At 41.4% G+C, this 20,542-nt stretch overlaps 1 protein-coding gene across 1 annotated transcript in view; it reads right to left on the reverse strand.

Moving 5' to 3' along the window:
• The window catches only part of PTPRG (protein tyrosine phosphatase receptor type G), a 412,947-nt gene that overhangs the window by 178,616 nt on the left and 213,789 nt on the right, over window positions 1-20,542 (reverse strand). The window contains exons 3-4 of the mRNA XM_075514168.1: window positions 11,851-12,030; window positions 6,670-6,818 (exon numbers count right to left, since the gene is read on the reverse strand). Of these exons, the coding sequence (XP_075370283.1) occupies window positions 6,670-6,818; window positions 11,851-12,030 (329 nt within the window). The remainder of the gene's footprint in view (window positions 1-6,669; window positions 6,819-11,850; window positions 12,031-20,542) is intronic.

Raw genomic sequence — 20,542 nt, forward strand, 5'->3', positions numbered from 1 at the left:
AAGTAGCTCTTATAACTCTGTCAAATTCTCCAACCTTTGTATTGATTTTTTTCTCCTATTCAAAATAACTCTCCTTTACAACAAGAGCTGGCTGTCAGCCTCTTATCTCTTGTTTTCACCCCATCTGATCCTCGTTCTCCTTGTCAGTCTTTCCAGATTCCAATTAATCATGTAGAAAATCAGGGATTTATGTTAAGAGGAATGTACAACTCTTAGCTCATCATTACCATACTGTAATTGCAGTGTAGTGCTACTGCCTCCGACCTTTTCAACAAGACAGTGGAAATCCTTTGGGGAAAGCAGGACATTCCCAGCCAACATGAAAAGAGTTATATCTGGTTCATGTTACTGGATAGTTATTTCAATATAAAACTCTGGATGCATTGTAACGTTTGCAACTCGCTCTAGAAATTACTGGGGCCTGGCAGGCAGCAGGAAGATGCTGCCATAAAACCAAACTGCTGTTACGTCCCTAAATTTTGTCTGGGTCTCTACACGAACAGTCCCAAGATATGCTAACCCTTCCACTAAACATATTTTAATTTCAGACCATCCTCTCATGTTTCTTCTTAATTATCACAGGGCATTCACAGAAAAGATCAGCCAGATGGAGACTAAATATTTCACTACTACAAGATGAAGCATTCTGCACTAAAATGGAACCTTGATTGCAATAAAGTCATTAATTAAAGTCTCAACTGATTCTCCTGTCAGTATACGGGAGGCACTAAAGACAACTGTGAGGAGACAGTGCATCAGCTACTCTAAGGAAAATAAAACAGTAAACCAGACAGTTATAGGATGATGTTTAACTTGCACTGCTCACGGTCTTTACAGTGCAACATGATGAAACTCATATTGAGCCATGTGCTCAATATGTCCATCCATTTTATGTTTTAAAATTAAGACACACTGATTTCCTGACGATGAGAAACCTGAACAAGTTTTAAAAGCGGTGAAGAGCAAAGAGGAGTAAAGTCTGGAGACTCCTGGAGTAAAATCTTACTTTACTGGAGATAAGACAGAGCAACAATTTTGGCTTTTTAGCATCTTGTACTTTTAGAGTATTTTATGGCTATCTGGACCCCCAAAGACTGTGGGGAAAGGGGAGAGAGAAGACTGCGAGAAAACAGACCGAAAAAAACGTGCTAAGTGTCAGTTTGAAAAAAAAAATGAAAAAAATAATTAAATGTGAAAATCCCCAAGCCATCTCCTTGTCTGAATGATTAAATCAGGGGTGCTGTAAGAGATGTAGATGGAATAAGCAGTGCATGCTAAATTCCCCGGACGCTCTACAGCACAGACAGCATGAGTATGGAGCCAAATCCTCACTCAGAGTTTCACCAGCATATCTCCCATCAAAGTCACTGGGAGCTCCAAGTACACCCCTATAAGTGTGGATTTGGTCCTTGGAGAGAGTATTACAGTAAAATTACTTCAGACAGTCAAAGTCTCTCACTGTGATATATTCCCAACAGTCCTCTTTAGGTCCCTCCATCATTTATTGACTTCTACTTTGCTACATCCTGCCAGATGGAGGCAAGGAAATTTGAAGAGCAACTAGTAAACGAAATATAAGGAAATAAAACCAATGCTGGCTCCCTGTTTCACAATTAGTCTTTACTTGTGCTTGAAGCCAACACCAGAGATCTTTGCAAAATTACAATTACCAGATATGCTGGATGCCAGAAATAATAAACCCAGCTGCAACACAGCAACATAGGGTGTTGGTTCTCTCCTGTATATCAAGAAAACATACTGTGATACGCTCATTTTTAATGTCAAAAAGCTTGCACAAATCTAAAAAGACTTACAAATGCACCAAGAGTAAAACGAAAGAACAGAAAAGGCCCCAGTTCTAACATTAAAAAGTAAATATCCCCTGCCATCCACAGGTGGACAAAAGGCTGGACATATACTGTAGATAACTCCAGGTGTGATAGAAACTCTTAACATTCAGGATAAAACAAAAAAACATTGACTAGTCTCAGTTTATTCCCTGTAGTAAAGGTTTTTGTGCACTGACTACCACACATTTCATCTACATTAATGACATTGATTGTCTTCTGCCTGTGATAATATAAAACATCAGAATTTAAGTGATATAATGAGAGGTAGGATAGCACACAGTGATAAACTTTGGCAAGGAGATCTGAGCATTCAAATTAGAGGAACTCGCTGTAGATCTAGATCACGCTGAAGTTCGTATGTATATTCAAAGGGAAAAGGAAGAAAATCAAAGAAGTAGCAAGAACAAAGACACCATTAGAACCTGGAAAGTCTTCTAAGAAACACGCTTAAAGAAGAGAAAGAATTGTTAATGCAAATGATTGTTTTGTAATAGTAATTTAGTAAAATGAATCTATCAACATAACGTTAAAGCTCGTTAATCAACATGAAAGGGCGTTAGCTCTTCATTTTCTGCCGGGATGGTTTGTGGGGTTTTGTTGGGGGGTTTTTTGGATTTTTTTTTTTTTTTAAATGGAGAAGAACTCGAGATCTCCAAAAACATGCATGTTGGCACTTGTGGGTATGAAATCACATTGCTATTTCAGAAGCCAAGTTGATGTTCCTATTACCAATTTGGCCTAGAGAGTGCAAGTTTGTTCATGTAAGATTAAAGGGATGAGGTCTCTATGGCATATTGCAGTATGGTCCTTGGAATAAGATTCTCATTTACTAAATAAATTACTGTATATTACTGTATAATGGTGTTCACATTATAACTGACAATTAGCGCCATTAAAGAGAAAGCTCATAAACAGCCAAAGCTCACATCAAATTAACACAGTCATGATTAAAATCACTCTTCTGATTTCTGCTCTTCACAGAAATAATCAGCATTTTGCATAAAAATGAGTACGAAGCAGCTCAAAAAAACCACAGTTATGCTGGGACAGCGGTACCGAACTCCGCCAGCACAGCACAGCACTGCCACGTCAGCTGTTTGCTTGCCTATGAAGTATTAAGCGCCGGGTTTCCCTCCTAGCAGGCAGCCCGCATGGCGTGCCCTGCCTGCCGCAAGCTCTGCGCGGGCAGGGCTGGTAACCGGTGCGGTGACACTGGAGATTAAAGAGCTGCAATTACTCCTCTTGGCTCTAATGAGGGGAACCTGGGTTCTCTCCTGGCCTGAGGGAAGCTCATCTTCTTTATTTTAATTTTGTCACTTCGCCATTTAAATGGTTTCTAGCGTTTGCATGTTCACTTACACTGCTTCGACTTCAGAAAGAAAAAGAAAAACCTGAGTAATTATAGAGGAGAATAACAGTAACAAAATACAAAGGAGTCAGCAATTCATTAAAATTTAGAGAATGCAATGTCAAAAACTTTTCTTAACTTGAAGAAAAAAGGAGAGAGACTTTTTCTAAACTGGCACAGAGCCCGCGTCCTCATTAGGATTCGCGCTCCACTCGCACAGCAATACGCTAATGGTATCGCTTTAATCTTCAGCATCGCAGCACTAGCTCCTGACCTTACCCAGATGATGGTGCTAAAATGGCAAGAAGGAGGGAAAAAGAAACTTCAGGCCAATGCTGACCAGGCCTGGTATCAAACTGGAACCTGGCTGTGGATGAAAGTTTGAAGCACGTGGACATCTCTGTTCACGAATGCTACTTCAGAGACAGCCAAGCTCATAATGGCTTCATAAGGCTCAAGTATCACTAAGGAAAATCTAATCAATAAATAAGCAATCAAGACCACATAATGAAAGAATACCATTACATATGCCATGGTTTGAAAAGGAATCACAATATGCTACATATGCATAAAAGTACTGCAAGATAATACGCCTTTGATCCAACATGCCTTTAAAGCAGGAAACAAAAGGATGTTCTCATATATCTTACCAACTAATTTAACATATAAATCACAAAAAAATATGATCCAGATGGGCTTCAATGAAGGAAACCAATTAACGTAGACAGCCTTACCATCTGACACATTAGTTGTAATAATAAAAACCAAACAACATGGTCAAACAATAATGTTCTGTATTATATCTGACATTTCTAATTAGTTTCTGCATCCTCTTCAAGAAAAAAGACTACCAGCAAGCACTTTGTTTCCCAGAGGAAAAAACATCTAAACTTATGTGCGCAGAGCACAGTCTATGGATGAAGCTGATCTATCTGCGTTCCCTTGGGATGTGCTTTGGAACTAATGGGTTTTGCATAGTCCACATCTGGTTGCACAATTAGACTCAGAAAATGTTTCCTTTCAGCTGCATCACCACTGTAACTGCTGCAGACCTGGAATGCCAATACCTGTGCGCTCCTTAAAAGCTTTACCTATGTCCACAGGCTCAGAATAAAAGGAATGATTCGGGCTTTGCTTTCTGTAGGATAGGATTTTGGTTCTTCCTTTCTACAGCCTTCCTAGAAATGCCACTTCTCAAATGAAGTACAGTATTTCTGGCACAGACCTCCCAGCATCAGGCAATTAGGGTTGCATCAGACAGTTGCAAGCTGAACTACAATTAGCATTACAAATTAAAAGCTCCACCATGCATACATGTACAGTTACTGTTTGAGAGGTCTAATCCCAACTGTGAGGATTATTTTTACATGTATCGGCAAGAAGGACTCAGTTTCATCACCTTAGACCTGGCTGGACCCTTCAAAATCCACCCATGAAAATCCTTTTCAGCACGATTGAAATTTGGAATTCTTGGGCAGGAGGTAGGTAGCATCACAACAGGGAACGGCTTGGTTTGGAAACTGCTCTTCCTTTAAAAAATAGTAAAGGAAAGGCTGTGAGAATTCTGCTAATGCCATCATACCCAGGAAGGCCAGAGAACAGAGGTTCATGTCATTGCAATGAATACAAATCACTTGGAAAATTGCTTATTCATTATTAGGATTAACACTAAACCTATCTGATACAGCAATTTATTTTGCACAGCATTCATAAACAAGTGACTTAAATTCAGAAAGGCAGCCTCCTTTTTTTTTGTTGTTTTCAATTTTGAAGTAGAAGAAATTAGTATTCCAACCAATTGAAAAGAAAATGAAGAATATTTAAACTAAAGGAAAATTATTTCTTGGGAATTTGCTTTTTTCTAAATAGCTTCCATTCATCAAGCTAGCATCAAATAGCCTTGACATCATAAGAAAGGGTTCCTGATGTGGGAATACTATTTCTGACACAAACAAGAAGGCCCAGGCTCCTTTACCATCTCCACTCCCTGAAATTTCAAGAGAGGAGTTGACTGGCTCTGTGGACTTCCCAAGTGCTCCTTCTGCCACCCAAAAATAGGGTTACAATTATCAGTATTGTCAACTGAGACAGACAGGGCAGCATGACAACGTGTGGGCCTTTGCTCCGTGTTTTCAGGGGTGGCCCCTTGTAAGAAATCACAGCTACATCAAACCGGAAGGTGTTGGAAAAGCTCGTTAAAAAGTAAGAAAATAAAAAAATCTCTACCTCACAGAACATCCAACGTACAGGTTCAGAATTGGGAGATGAAAAATGGCTCCTAATTCTCATGTGATGGGGCTGTTGGAGGTTTTGGTCATGCACCAGAGTCTATTACAACCTCCCTTTGTGCTTTGGAAGCCCCTTCCCACCTCCTGAAAAAGTGACTTGGCTAAAGCCACGCGTGACGAATAATGGCAAGCTGGGAATTGAATCAAGTTCTTGCAAGACCCAGCTCACAAGACAACCATTTCTCCCCACACGTGAGCTTTCTGGGCAAGCACAGCTCCCCTCAACTTGCTCACGTCCACATGCCACGCTCTGAAAGTGCTTATCTGCTTACTGGCAGGCAAAGGTAATCCCAGATAACATCTGTTTTATCTCATCATGCAAAACCTTGAATATAAAGTGAAAAGTATCAACAATCTCTATTGACACAGAAAACATTGCACTGACGACAGAGTGTCCTAGGACTACCAGTCGCAAGCCAAGACCCAACCGCACCAGGCTGCACAGCAGCCCACGGCACTGGGACCCTCCCCGCCGTCTAAAGGCACGTCCTTGCGATCAGCTGCCGACAGTCGCCCGGCCCCGTGCTCTGAACACGGCCGCATTCGCAGGGTGCGGTGCCTGAGCCGATACCTTGCTCCCGCTGCGGCACGGCGCTCTGCTATCATAGCTGGGCGGCTGGCAGAGCGGGGCTGGCTGGCGTCCAGCTGGCTCCTGCACAGGCAGAGCAAACGCACAGCTGTTTGCACAGATCTACGCAGACGTCCTGTTAGTACAAGGCAAGGGACCGCAGCTGAATACAGGTAGAGAGAGGGCCGTACGTGTGCAAGGAAGCAATACCGAGGACAGACAGCGGTCTCGGCTTGACAGCTCCCAAACCGCTGCTATTTGTTTGTAAGCATCATGGGAAAGAAAAGATTTGGAGGACAATGAGGTCACTTTGCGGATATTTGCAAGGAGATCCTCCCACACGTGAAGAGCTTATGGGAGAAACGAAAAAAGTGGCTGTTTGCAACTTAACCCATGGGACATGAGAGCTGGCAACGCTCGCAAAGCAGAGCTCAGAGCTGACATTGCAAAAGCACATAAGAGATGATAGATAGAGTGCTGCGAGGGCCGGAAGGGCCTTGAAAGTGATATGTTCACTGAAGGAAACGTTGCCCTATTTCACAGTCATCTCAAACTACAGCAATACATTCCGATTTTATTTTTTTCGAGAACATAAGTGCATATCTTTCCACTCACCTCAACGGGGAACCTCTTGCCATTGATGCTGTGCTCAGAGCCAGCTGATCCGTTGCTTTGACCCCAGTGAAACTCCACTTTCTCTGCCTTGAATCTGCCTGGCAACCCGGCACCACTGACAAAATAATCATCCTTCAGCAGGATAGCAACTGCACACACAGAACAAGGAGAAAGATGTTCTTAGCACAGTTTTTCTGAAGCATTTACAGTTTTTGCTCATTATATTAGAATACTTATTCTAATGCAAGTAAAATGTTGGGTCATCGTTTTCCTCTTTATAGGGATTGGTTAAAAAAAAAAAGTCTACAAGTAATGCCAGCTAATTATGGAAGTGATTATGAAGTTACATAGACTACAGAAAATCCCAAAGTCCAAATTTCTCAAGGACTTTTTGCCCTTCTTATTGGACTTTAATTAAAATTTAAATGGCAAACGCCGTCAAAACCTGTTTAATGTGGTTCCAGAGAGCAATGGCTGACCACGTTCCTTGGCTTTACAAACCATGGAAGGTCTGTAGATCACAAGTTAGGAAAAGAATGGATCCTCTGTTTGTTGGATTTCCTCTATTTTGTTGGGGGGTGGGAAACCCCTGTGCCCTGTCCCACCTCTACTGCTGGACGCGGCGGGTACTTCCCTTAGCCTCCCTGCTCCTCCCTTCTGTAAAATGGGGATAGTGACAATAACGTTTTTGAGGCCTACTCATGAGATGTCCTCCATAAGAACTGGGTTTTATTACAGTAACTCTGACATTATTATTACGTGACTCAATAAGGGTCAAAAGGATCTTCTTTGTATTTTCTTTTCATTTCCAAAAGCCTTTGTATTTTATGCAACAATAAAAGCTGTAGGTCCAAATAGAGGGCAAAATCATATGGTGGAAGCTGGTACATGTTAAAGGGGAGGTCTGTGGTCCAACCAAGAACTCAATCCAGCTTTCAAAAAATTCCTGTCTGCTGCTCTCACTACAAGATCGCCTGCCTTTCTAGCATCTCCCCTTTTTAATACGCATGATTCCTAAAAATTACTCCCTACAAAATCCTTTCTTCTCATCCCTTACAAAACTGTTGCTTAAAAACAGAACTAAAATTAGAATTTTGTTCTTGTAAAAGCCATTGCAGACCACTGCTTGCTGTGCCCAGAATCGTGTGATTAAAGTTTTTGGGTTGGTTTTTTGGATTTTTTTTTTTTTAATGGGAATAGCATAACCCACAAGGATTTCTCTGTGTTCTCAAGCCAACTGTGTCATCACAACGGGAACATTAATATAAATCCAATTTTATTATGTAAGAGGGAGGCTTTTATTCACTGCTGAAAAAACAAAAAAGCTAGTTGTGAAATAAAAGCTATTGCTCTGTTGGTGAATCAGTGGCAGGCTTTGCTGCAGGCTAGGCTTTCTGCCGCACCAGGGCTGCCCTCCCATGAGTACAGACAGTTGGCTACAGCAGCCTCATCTCAGGTGCAATTGTACAATTTAGACACATGTCAACTTTAAGTTGTTTATGTTAAAACCGTCTAATTATTAAATTGCATGAGCTGTCCAGATGTTTCTAAGTTGTGCCAGCGACATCACGGGGCTATTTTCTTCCACGATTTCTGGTTCTTTTGGCACTCCCTTTGCATCAAAGTGTCTGTGTAGGAAGACGGGTGGTGCAGGACTGGCTATAGGATACTGCCTGTGTCAGCCAGGGTACTACTGGTGGTCACTGTCTTTTTACACCCCGTTGTGAAACACAAGCGACTGAAAGCACCACTGCTCTCTTCCTCCCTTAAAAAATTCTCAATGAGCTCAGCAGTATTTTAAATACTGAAAATCTCACTCAGTTGGTTATAGATTCCATAGATAAAATCGTAGGAGATGAGGAATACAGGAAAGCAGATTTGTGTGCATCTGTTAAAAACCTCTGTGGGGATTCAGTTGCATCTAATAAATATTTGATAGTTCCTAAATCATTTATGGCTCTGTCAGGGGTCATTTTACTTGTTTTAGATGAATAATTAAAAGGATAATTAGGAGGATGTACAATCTGAAATGTTCATCTAATTGTTAATTTTACAGTATTTCTTACACTGCTGAGCTGTACGACACATGTTCCCATCACCTTCCTATCTTAGCAGCATCCCCTTATTGCCAGCGATCTGGGGCCTTCCCTCCCTTCCGTGTGATCTCTAGTATTCAGGACTGGAATAACCGAACATCACCTTACCGGGCTTCAGGAGCCACCGCTTTTATCCAAAGATTTCTGTAGAGCGCACAGCAAGGAATCAACCCCCAAAGCCCACCAATTTAAAGTACTATGTAACTGAGATTACAAAACCAAAGGAGGTGGTGCACAGCCTCCAGGATCACAGTTGCCTGATGCCATTTGCAGGATCAGGGCTGGAGCTGTATGCCCATCACCCTCGTGAGAGCAAAAAGAAACCTGGATGCAAAGCAGCTCTTCCCCTGCCTTAGCAGAGCAGCTCTGATGGTCAGGACCAGCCAGAGTGATGGACATCACGTAGGAAAAGTACTTAAAACCACACCTCTGGCAGAAATTTTAGTAGGTTTCTCTAAGGGGAAGGAGTTCTTAGAGTTCTCAGTGACCTAAAAAGGGGTGAAGTGGCAATGTCTGTGTAATGCTGGCGAGGGTGCTGCTCCCACGGGCGCTCTTCCCACAGGGCAGGTCGGGCTCGAAGCAGCCTTGTCAGCCTTGGGCCCGGCTGACACCAGCTAACACGTAATTATAAGGTGGCACAAATGAAAACAACTAATGCAAATACAACTATGAAATGTGCTTATACTCTCCAAGTGATCTTTACCACTTGGGAACCAGGTGATGAAATCGAACCCACATTAGTGCCTTTGCCAGTGTAATCATGCACAAAAGCATTTCTAGTCAAGACAGGGGCTTAATGAATCCATTTCCATTTTCTGAATGAAACGCTGTTTTCTGTACATTGTCTGCCCTTTACCTGATATAGGGGGGGGAAAAAACAAGAAAGAGCACAACAAATCTAAAGAGCAATAACCTCTTTACCTTTTAGCATTTCAGAGCATAAAAATAACTAATTGTTCTATCCTAAAAAAAAATTACTAGGTGCAATAGCAATAACAATAACCCAAGTAACACATTTCCTGCCAGTTAATGAGCATCAAGGTTAAGGGCCTTTGGCTTTTCCTCGGACCCCTGTCTCTTTTAACCAGTCATTAAGCGCTGAGAAATGCCCTCTACATCCGTCACCATTGCTTAAACAGATATTTAGTTTACTGTCTCTGTCAGTCTGCAATATGAAGGTCTCATGTGGCCATCTGCTCCAAGACTCTGCTGCCAAAATGCATCACAATTTATGGCACAACCTGCCCCTATGTTCTACCCACAAGCCGAAACATCCTGCTTGGTTTGCTGCTCTACCACTTACCACCTTAAAAATTAATCCCAGGCAAGTTTCTTCAAAAGGTCAGAAAACCAAGAAAAGGAATGGGACTTGATAAAATAAGGGAGGAGTTAAGAGCTCAGCAGAAGAAATCAGGGATGACAGCAAGGCAAAAAGAGTCTTCACGTTACCAGTAAAAGGCCGTAAGTTACCAAGAAAAGTGACAGTTACTGTTGCTCTGCGAAGCAATAACTTGTCAGCAAAAATCCATACCCCAATGGGTGAGGAAATCAAATATAGCAGCAGTGCTAAAATCACCCAGCAGAGAAGACTGAGGATACGGCGTTCATTGCCGACTGCGAGGGGACTGGAGAATTTGCTGGCACGTTTTGGTTCAACATGGTTTCCTATTATACGTGCAGCAATGGGCTCCTATTACACATACAGTATAGCATTAGCATCTTTCTGAGGGGAACAGCACCATCACTTTTTCGTGGTATTTCTAATTACATTTATTGCTGGTTACTACAAACACCCGTCTGTGACCAAAAGGGCAGGGTGCATAACATGAATAGATTAATTAAGCACCAAATTTGCATATCGTTCAACCTTGTAGCAACATGAGGTTCAGGCAAAGGGCAACAAAGTCAGGATTTCAAAGCAAACAGGAGCATTTCTTAGTGAAGCTGGAAAAAACCCTCAGTAATGCATCAAAAACCCAAGGTATGCTTGGTGGTGGTTTGTGTTAACTGGATTCGCTTTGCGGTGAAAGAAAACAGGATCACAGCCTGTCACTCCATCTCATCTGTGGGGCAATAACTCAGCTCCTGCTAAGATCCTGAATTGCTGGAACTGGATCTGAAGCGCTTGCTGGACTCCAGGTTGCGGCTCAGATCCAAAGTCCGCTGGAAGCCATGGGTGTACCTGAGGTCACGCTGCGTGCACAGCTGCGTTGCAAACTCCGGAGCGGGTACCTGCCCTGGGTTTTGCTAGCAGACCTCTGACTAGGGACTTGTTACATAAAGCACTAGAGGGATGCATGTCGAATGTTAATAAAGATAAAAATATACTTCCAATAAATAAAATTGAATTAATTAGTGGTTTAATCCAATTCCCTAAAAATATTTGACCTTGTCAAATGAAGAGGGTGGCCTTATAATTTCTGCTTTTTACATTTTTAGAATTAAAGAGTAATCAAATGCATGCAGCTTTGCATATAAATCAACCTTGACCTTTCTGTGAACTGTTTTGGTAAAAATAAGCAGTACTGTGACTGTTCTTTTTCTCTAAAAGCCAGAACAGACAGAGCAGAAGAGGATTCAGTTCAGTGAAGAACACAGTGCTATAATCATATCAGAAACACATTAATAAGCCCCCACTACCCTGAGCAGTTATTGCTCTTTCTTCTCTAAAACCTTTCAATTTCTAAGACTTCCCCTTTCCTGCAAAAGTCTGAGCCTTGCATCTCAGCATTCTTTTGGATTAGATGTTACAGCCTCCCCAAGCTGATAATTCAAGGTTACACCTTGAAACTCTTATACAGCCTTTTATTCTGAGGAACAACTGACTACCAAGAGAATTATTTTATACTGAGAACCAAAAAAAAAAAAAACCTTTTAAAAAACCCTTAAAATCAATCTGCAGAACTAGCTTTGCACAGAATGCAGAGGCAGAGATAGGTGGCTGCTGCTGGAAAATTATATTTAAAAAAAAAAAAAGGCAGCAAAACCCAAACAACAGAACAATGAAAAAGGAGGAGGGTGGAACATGGCTTGAATTTTTAATTGACTGCAGGCAGGCTATGGAGACAAACAGAAAAGAACATACCCGTTTTTCCTGTGTTTTTCATCCAAGTCTTGTTCGAAGATTCATTGTCAAAACCATCAAGCTGTAGTTCTTGATACTCATCTCCAACATGGGCCTGATGGTCTACGATGTCTATGGGAGACTGGTGAGACCCTCCGCATTTCTCGCTGGAAGTAACCCAGTGCTCGGGACCATAGGTACCTGTTAAAAAATACCAATGCCAATTAACATTCCAGTGGCTCAACAGTTTTGGATAACTCTTAAGTATGAGGATGAAGCACTTAAGCTCCCCAGGTAACTCCACTGCAGTTACACTTCTCACGTATGAAAGAGGTTAAGACGTGTAAACTTATGAGGAGATTGAAATCCATTAGCTTTGCGCAGTACTCCAACTTTGCCTCTAGCAGTAATGAACAACGGCCTTTTTTTTTTTTAATTACTATTCTATAAAACTATCCGCATTTCCCAAGTTCTCCTTGGGTGTATGTTGTCAATTAGCATGGTGTTACAGGAACCTTCCTAAAGCTTCAGCCTTAATATATTACTATACAGTTTACCTTTTCACATGAGACAAATAATGTAACAGCTACCCATTAACTCGTGTGTGTGCAATACTCTGCTTAGATAATACGATCTTTATTAATTATTTCATTTGTGTTGGAGGTTTTGAAGCCAGAAAAGGTAAAAAGAAAGAATTAAGCTAAATGTATATTAGTAAATTTGAAGAAAACAACAAAGGAAAAAAAAATTACTCTGGATGGAGGAAGTAAAGAGGACAATGACCTGTCAGGAAAATACCAGAACTTTCTTTTGCTGCTCTTCCTACATGAGATTTCTGTTTTCCTTATTAGCACAGTCTGTTCTCACCTGATGTAAACTACTCCCTCAAAACAAGTCAAGTCAAATACGAGCAGAGAATGAGAAGCTCCAAGGACTGACGGGCAGTGTCTTGCATACGTGGCTGTACCTGGGCACGAGAGCCATCCATATTACATGACAGCTAGCCAAAAGCAGACGCAGAGCCAAATACTGTCACCTCTCCGCCCCTCCACACCCCTCTGCTCTCTTTTTTTTTATTTAAAAATTTTGCAGGGAGTAGTTTAAGTTCTGGAAAGCAATATAAGCTGCTGTATTTTGTAAGCCCATCGTTAGCCACCGTGCGAGGTCAGTAAGAAAAGAGCATGCTACAGCTGCAAAGAGGAATGACACCAGCAGCCTCTGTCCCCAGCACATCAGGGTCCTCACAGGCTCAGCATAACGCTTTAAAGTCTTTTTTAGTAGTTTAAGATACTCGCTGTTATCACAGCTGTCCACCCAACTCACAAGGCACAGGAGGAGTGCATCCTGCTCCTGTTCCAGAGCTTTCGCCAGCTCCAGATTACTTTTTGGTGTATGAGTCCTCAACCCCCAAATTTTTTAACTAAATTTAGCAACAGGATTGCACCAGCACTGCTGCTGGGAGAAGGAAAGCAGCAGTGTCCTATGGCGTGGCGGTGGAGCTGCAAGAGGTAGTATTGCAAACTACCACTAAATCTGCCAGCGGTTGTCTGCTGCAGCCCTAACTCACCCTGCCCATTCTGCGAGGTTCTCCAGCACGAATAGTCAATAAAAATAATACGTAAAAATAAAAGGTTTCAGGCAAAGACCTTGTCATCCCCACCATGTACCAGCTCTAGATGCACTATTAACACCAAGGACCCCCAGCAGCACACACAGGAGGATCTCCAGTGAATTTCAAATTTTTCTTATGACCTCCCTCTCCAACTCTTAAATTGTATTAACAGAGACTAAGAGATTATCTTCCTATGAGCGCAAACAGTGGTTTAAGCTCCTGAAATAACAGCACAGAGTTCTTGTAAAGCACTTTTCGCTCACAGTTCTTGAAGTGTTTTACAGCAGGGATCAGCAACATTATTCTCATGTAAAGACAGGGAAATTGATGGCCTGAGAAGGGAAGCAATTTGCCCAAGCTCATCTACCAAAACCAAGTTACAACCCAGAGTCGAACTCTGCTCTCCTGAGACCCCTGTGCCATACCTGTATCATACCTCTGAACGACACGGTCGGCATGCCTGTTCGATAGGCAGACAGCAGTAAATGAGGTACCGATATGCATTTATTACCCTTGCATCTGAGAAGCGTATGTAAATCCAATTAGTGCCATCCACACCCAGCAGTTGTGAAGGCCAGTTTCTTTGGCCCTCTGGGTTTTAATCTGTCTAGTTGCAAAATGCATTCTTCCTATCTTCCCGTGCGCTAACGCAGGACACTTAATCAATAGTAAGATTTTGTGCTATACTCATCGCACACAAATGCTGTATGGTAACCAAACCAACAACAAGAAAGTGTTTTACTTTCAACTACAATTAGGTGAAATTGCAACATCCTTTAAAAATCATTTACATCATCTAGCCAGGTTAAAAATCAGTTTCGTTTATCTCATGGCTCAACATGTATTGTCAGCAAAAGCCACTTCCAGTTAATTTCCCAATGTTCCACAGCCAAGGAGAACAGAATTATTAAAAACATACATGGGGAAAACCAAACATGTTCTACTCAAAGACATATTTTTCCTGATTCAGGATGCTCTTAGTAATTGGTTTGCAGTGAATTAATTGGCAATTCAGATTTACTTTTCATATAACCTTGCATTTACTCCATGAAATTTGGGCATTTGCTTTAAAATGTTTAGTACTGCACATAATCATCAAACCTGCCAGCTCGCATTTTTTGGCTTTGTTATAAACATGGGGTGAGCTTTTCAAAAGCACTCTGCTCACAGAGGCTATCGCTGTGGTTTCAGCTGTGCATTCAAAAGGAGCTGTGCACTCAAATTTTTCTTTTTTAAGTATTTTGGTGACCCTTCAGTCAATGGGGAGATTTTTTTTTTTTTTTTTGAGTAGGCGGATTTATTTTAACAAGGACTGTAGGGTTCCTTCCATGCATCTTGTCAAAAAGACTTTTTTTTTTTTTCTAAAAAGTATAGCCAGCTCTCAACCAATTTGCAGTGAAAACTGTCTTGTCAAAATGAATAAAATAAGCCATAAGGGTAAACAAACAAACAAAGCAACCAACCACCATGTTGAATTAACACCTCAAGTGACTTAGGTACCTGGACTGACCCTGGCTGAAATGTAGTTTTTCACAGATCTTTAAAGGCTTGTATAGCTTTGTACTGTTTTAAAACACATTAAGTCTTCTTTTTTAAATTAAACTTGTTTGGATGAATTTAATAGCAATACATCTCTTTATATAAATACAGTAGCTTCACTTGGTTCTAAATCTATATTTTACCAAAAAAAGCCTAGCAATATCTGCTCTCTTCATGTGATAGTATTAGTTTTTATGCATAAAATGTTTCCGTATTGGTGCTGAATTATTAAAGCAAAATCTAATGCAATGAAACTCTCTCAGCAATTCAAACCCCCAACTTAGTGCTGGTGCAGTGACTCCAAGTCCTGACATCCCAAATTACATTCATAAGGCTAAACTCTGATTTAGAGGTTCAGGACCTGCTAGTTATAATCAGCACAGGATTTTATAAACGGCTAGGTTTTCCATTAATTTCTTTCAGAAATTTTTGATATGCAAATTATTACATGCAATATGACCTACACCATTATGGCAGCAATTCTAGACAGAAATAGAGGCCGTGACCCCAACATCTCCATTCCCAGCTGTGCAGGATTGGGGCCATCCCCGCTTTAACAATTAGCGTGAAAAGGCAAAGCGGAGCTAGGGGGGCGAGAAGCAAATTTGTGGTTTTGAGACCAAAGTAAATAAATTATATCCCCTACCCAGAAAAAATAAGCTCAACAACCTATAAAATGTAATCAAGAATAGTGCAGTGGGATTCATTTATTCACTGGTAGCCATCAGAAGGTTTAAGCCTAACTGCCTGCTTTTTTCCATGGACATTCAAGTGCAGTTTTAATTGAAACTGATCTTCCACTACAGATTTCAAATTAATTCTTCTTCCAAGTGTCTCATGCTCCAGACATCCTTGCCTTGCAAAAAACCCTATATCATTAGTGGAGGAAATAGAACACTTTTTCTAAGCTTGCAGGTATTGATTACCTATTCCTTCCATCAAAGCACAATTGCCATTCTGCACTGTATAAATCTCTTCAGCATTAGACACTTTATAAAGTACTGAGAATTATATCATTAATCATTTGCAGTTGCACCTGTCTTGCTTTATTGAATTCTTTGTTTTTTAGAACTTTAAATAAATGCTTTTAAATAAAAACATGACACTAAATAAAGACTGTTTCACTTAAACCTAGTAAAAAACAAATCCCTTCATTCTGTGTGTGACATTTACCCATCTGAAACAGAGTAACTTATGGCTACTTGTATTCCATTTTTCCAACAGTAAGCATTGTGGCTTTAATCAAATAAAATTTGGAATGAATTTGAATTGGCCTTTTAGGGGCTGACAAATAATTTGGTTTTCAAACCCCAAACAAGTTAAGAGCCCTCACCTGTGTAATAAATAATGCACATTTCCACTGAGATGGTGGGATGACCTGCAAGCAAAGGTAAACATCAGACAGCCCCATCCTGGCGCTGGAGTATTTGATGCACGAGCAACACAGAAACAGGACAGACTGATAACGTTTGGCATACTCAGATACTGAAATCAGTGTCCTGCCTCCAGGAAAAGCATGCCATCGGGTCCAACTACTACGTGCACACACCGGGGAAGGAGGGCTGTGGTCACCCCCCAGGTCAACCAAATGCACGGCAGCCAGACGAGATGGCGACTGGAGAATGCCTGAGTGACGGGATGGGGCTAGGGGCTGAGGAAAGCAGTGAGGAAAGGGAGTTTGGCCACAGTGGTCCCCTGAGCATCGCGGAGAGGAGGCCATCCTCTCCCAGCTGCCGCGGGGTGTCTTCTCATCCAGCCCCACTTGCTCTGTTCCCCGGCTCGGGCTGGCGCACGGGTCGGAGCACCTCTGCACCACAGCCCCCTACCTCCAGCCCCACCGAAACCCTGCCCCGCGTCCGCTTGCAGCTCGGGGAGCTGCAGAGCCCATCGATCTCCCAGGGCTGGCAACCTCGTGAGCTCATTTTGGATTGCAGCCAGGTCTCTGGGGACTTGACCTTATCTCCGCCGAAATCAGGGGCAAAAGGGCCGCTGGCTTCCAAGGCGTGAAAGCAGAGCTGGGGTCAGGAACCTCAGCAACACCGCGGCTTCTTACAAGAGACGTTTCAAACAACACATAATGCCAGAGATATTATCACCCATCCTCGTCTGAAATTACTTGATGCTTCCTAGCGGGATTCTGCATTCTTTTCTCATGCAAAATCTTTCTGTCAATGACTGCAGTATCTTTAATAGTTTTTTTAATACACAGGCTGCTCTTTAAATAGAATCCAAGATTACTTTTTTCTTCTTTTTACTGTACAACCAAAACAATGAGCAGTCTTCATTAATGAAAAACCATTAAAATAATGTATTCTGCCAAAATCTAATTAAAGCTTGTATAAAAACTTCCACTTTAAAAAAAATCAAATATATTTATTTTTCTTCCACAATCTTTTGTTTAAAACATCTCTTATTAAAACCACTGGCATTTCCTTGATTTTAAATAATTTTCCAATTAATGGATCAGCTGCTCTGATACAGACTGGTGTGTAACACACGTGCCTTTACACAACATCCAGATATAGTTTAACAGACATTAGCAATTTTTGAGTAATGTGATTTTGATCATTCATTTACAAGTTGGGGAAGAGGTAGGAATATCAACACTTGGTTTTTTAAATTTCACTTGTTTTTAACATTTTCACAAAAATCTGACTTCAAATCCCAGGCCTGGCATGCAAAGAACTAGTTTAGGGGTTTTAATTTTGGAGGGTTTTTATTATTTGTTCTACTTGTTTGGTTTTTTGTTGTTGTTTTGTTGTGTGGGGTTTTTTTGTTGTTGTTTTGTTTTGTTTTGTTTTGTTTTTAACAAAATGATCTCAGACAAATCTTTTACCATCTTTGATGCCTCTCAACTTCCTGGTTTTGAATGAAAACGGTAGTCGTGATTGCAAAGCAACCAAAACCCCTCACTTCTGCAATTAAAGCAAATTAGCTTGGTCACTTCATGGGGACATCCTAGCCCATCATCTTAATATGGGAGATCATTCGTTCGTGACTATATGCGAGGCAGATATGTACAGAGCTGTAAGAAAAAGGGCACTGCAGAAAGGCTTATATCCCTCACCCCTTTCTAGCCCTACTTTGTCCTCACTGCCCCACATGCAGACAGCTCTTGCTGCTCACTTGCACGGTCAGTTTTGTAATGCCAACAGAAGCTATCCTCACATGGAGACATGATCCATACTAGAGGCAGCATGCCCATGGTTCATGTAAAGTAGGCAAAGGCTCTTATCGTGCTCGGTTGGAAGAATGTGGGACCAGCTCATCCAAAATAGGGCACAAGACCTGCTAAGCAGTGGCTTGGTATCTTCTTGGATGGCAGTGGTATTTGGTCGAGTATGTTAGGGATGCCAACCAAGCTGGTTGCCTCTAGCATCTACCACAGTCTGCCTTCCTGCTTAAAGCACAAGAAACAAAATCAGAAAGGATTCAAGTGCTTAAAAGCCAGACCTCACTTGAAAGTCAATGGGGACAGCCTCTGACACACAATTTCCAAAAGCGTCTCGCTATTTCATATACATGGCGGTATCGTGGATATAAAAGGGAAAATTCCGGGCTTCTCTTATGGCAAAATCCAACCAGTTATTAAGGATGGATGGAATGAAATAGCGTTTCCTCTTCACACAAAAACCTCCCCAACTTTGCTTGCACAGCTCTGGATGGGTAGTTTAACTTAACGGACCGCAGCAGGTAAGAATGTGTGCAAGTTCTACAGACTCCGGATAAATAGGGATGCTTTGCTTTGCACAGACTGGCAGCTATGACCTGCCCAACCATCTCAGCATTTAGCTGAGCAACTCTACAGATGTGCATCTCTGCCTCCGAGTCCTTGTCATATTTGAACTGTCCCATCAAGAGCCAAATCTCAAGAAACACTGAAAAGAAATGTCACCACCAGTAAACAAAAACGGTTCCTTTTTTCATACTGAGAAAGAGCAAGGAAGTGGTGCCCTTGCTCAGCTACAAAGCAGTGAACTTCAATAGCAGGCTGAATTTTCAAACAGGACAAAAATCATTTAAAACAATCAAATATCAGTGAAATTCACTACGGAACTGAATGCATTTTAAGATCCTTCAAAAATCTCAGTCTGGGGCTTCTCTCTGTTACCTGGGACAAAAAGATTGAAACTGTTACTTAATGCCATAAACTAAGACTTCACCATCACTTTTTGCCATTTAAAAGCAACTCTACCAGTAAGTCCAGGAAGGCATCAAAGGAAGGTGCTTACGCCATGTGAGTTATGACAGGACGCAAGGCACATACTTGCAGATCCAGATCAGCCAAAAAATCAGCCTCCCTTTACCCTCTCCGCTCACCTTCAGTTCCCTCCTACAAAGAAGAAATAAAGTGAACCCCGTAGGATGAAGCCTAAAGACTGCATTTAGATACAAGGCAGAAAAGAATGATTTGAATGACGTATCTCTTGTTGAGTGATTTACCATGAGGCTGCCGGGGTAAAGGTATAAAAATCCCTGAAAGCCTTGATAAAAATCAGTGGCATCTTTCAGGGGCCTTCCCATTGCAGAGAAAGCAATCGAGTTGTTGAATCATCAGGGGGAAAAGTTGCTGAAATTATACTGTCTTGCTCTAAAATGATGGCATACCAAAATCAAAGAGATGGAGAAGGAGAGCCCATAGTTAGAGTTCACAGCGCTGTTTTGAACAAAGATTTCAGGATTTCCTACCCTGAGGGAAAAGGGCTTTTCATTTTAATATTCTCTGTCATCACTCTGTTTAACATGAGACACTCATGCTTGCAGAAAATTCCAATCACTCCTTGCAAAATGAGACCGAATACCAAGAGCAAGATCCTGAAGAGCTTGCTGAGACCCAACAGGTCTAAGCAGCATCCAGTCTGCAAGCTCGGTACAGAAAAGCGTAAGACATGCGAGAGTCGTAAACAGCCAAAGCCAGTTTTTTGGAGAACTGAAAGAAGCTGAAGGAAATTTTCCCCAAGAACAATCTCTGATAAGGGATATCTTAACTGGCAGTTGTTGGAACAAACACAAATACAGGAAGACGGAACAAAAAGGGGTTGGAGTTAGATAACCTTTGAGCAACTGCTAGCAGCAACATCAGAAGCACCAACAACTCCTTTCTGCACTGATGCCACCACACCTACAGAAATGCCCAGCCATGGGGCTGTAAAAGCAAAGCTAATCTTCAAAACTGATTTTGTCAGTGATACTGTCTCACTGCCAAAATGTGGCTGATGCGAAGAGAGAAAGAAAGGCTTTAAACCACGCTCCTAAATATAAACTATCCTATAATGTCTGCAGCTTTTAAACCTGAAGACAGAGCGAGCTGCATGTTCTCCTTAAATTTTCATATCCACAGATGCTACAATTATTGCTGGGTTCTTTTAATTAAACCTTCTAACCTTCAATTATCTTTGGCAAAATTTTTCATGTATATGTTTTCAAAACCTTTGCATTCCCTAATATGTATGTGAACATCTGTATTACATAGTCACAAACATATTGTTTTTATATATATATCTCCCCCATACATATAAGCTTACTTTCTGCATTCTAATTTTGTTCTCAAAAAAGTATGAA

The sequence above is a fragment of the Mycteria americana genome, chromosome 11 (genome assembly GCF_035582795.1).
Source record: "Mycteria americana isolate JAX WOST 10 ecotype Jacksonville Zoo and Gardens chromosome 11, USCA_MyAme_1.0, whole genome shotgun sequence".
Lineage (NCBI taxonomy): Eukaryota > Metazoa > Chordata > Aves > Ciconiiformes > Ciconiidae > Mycteria > Mycteria americana.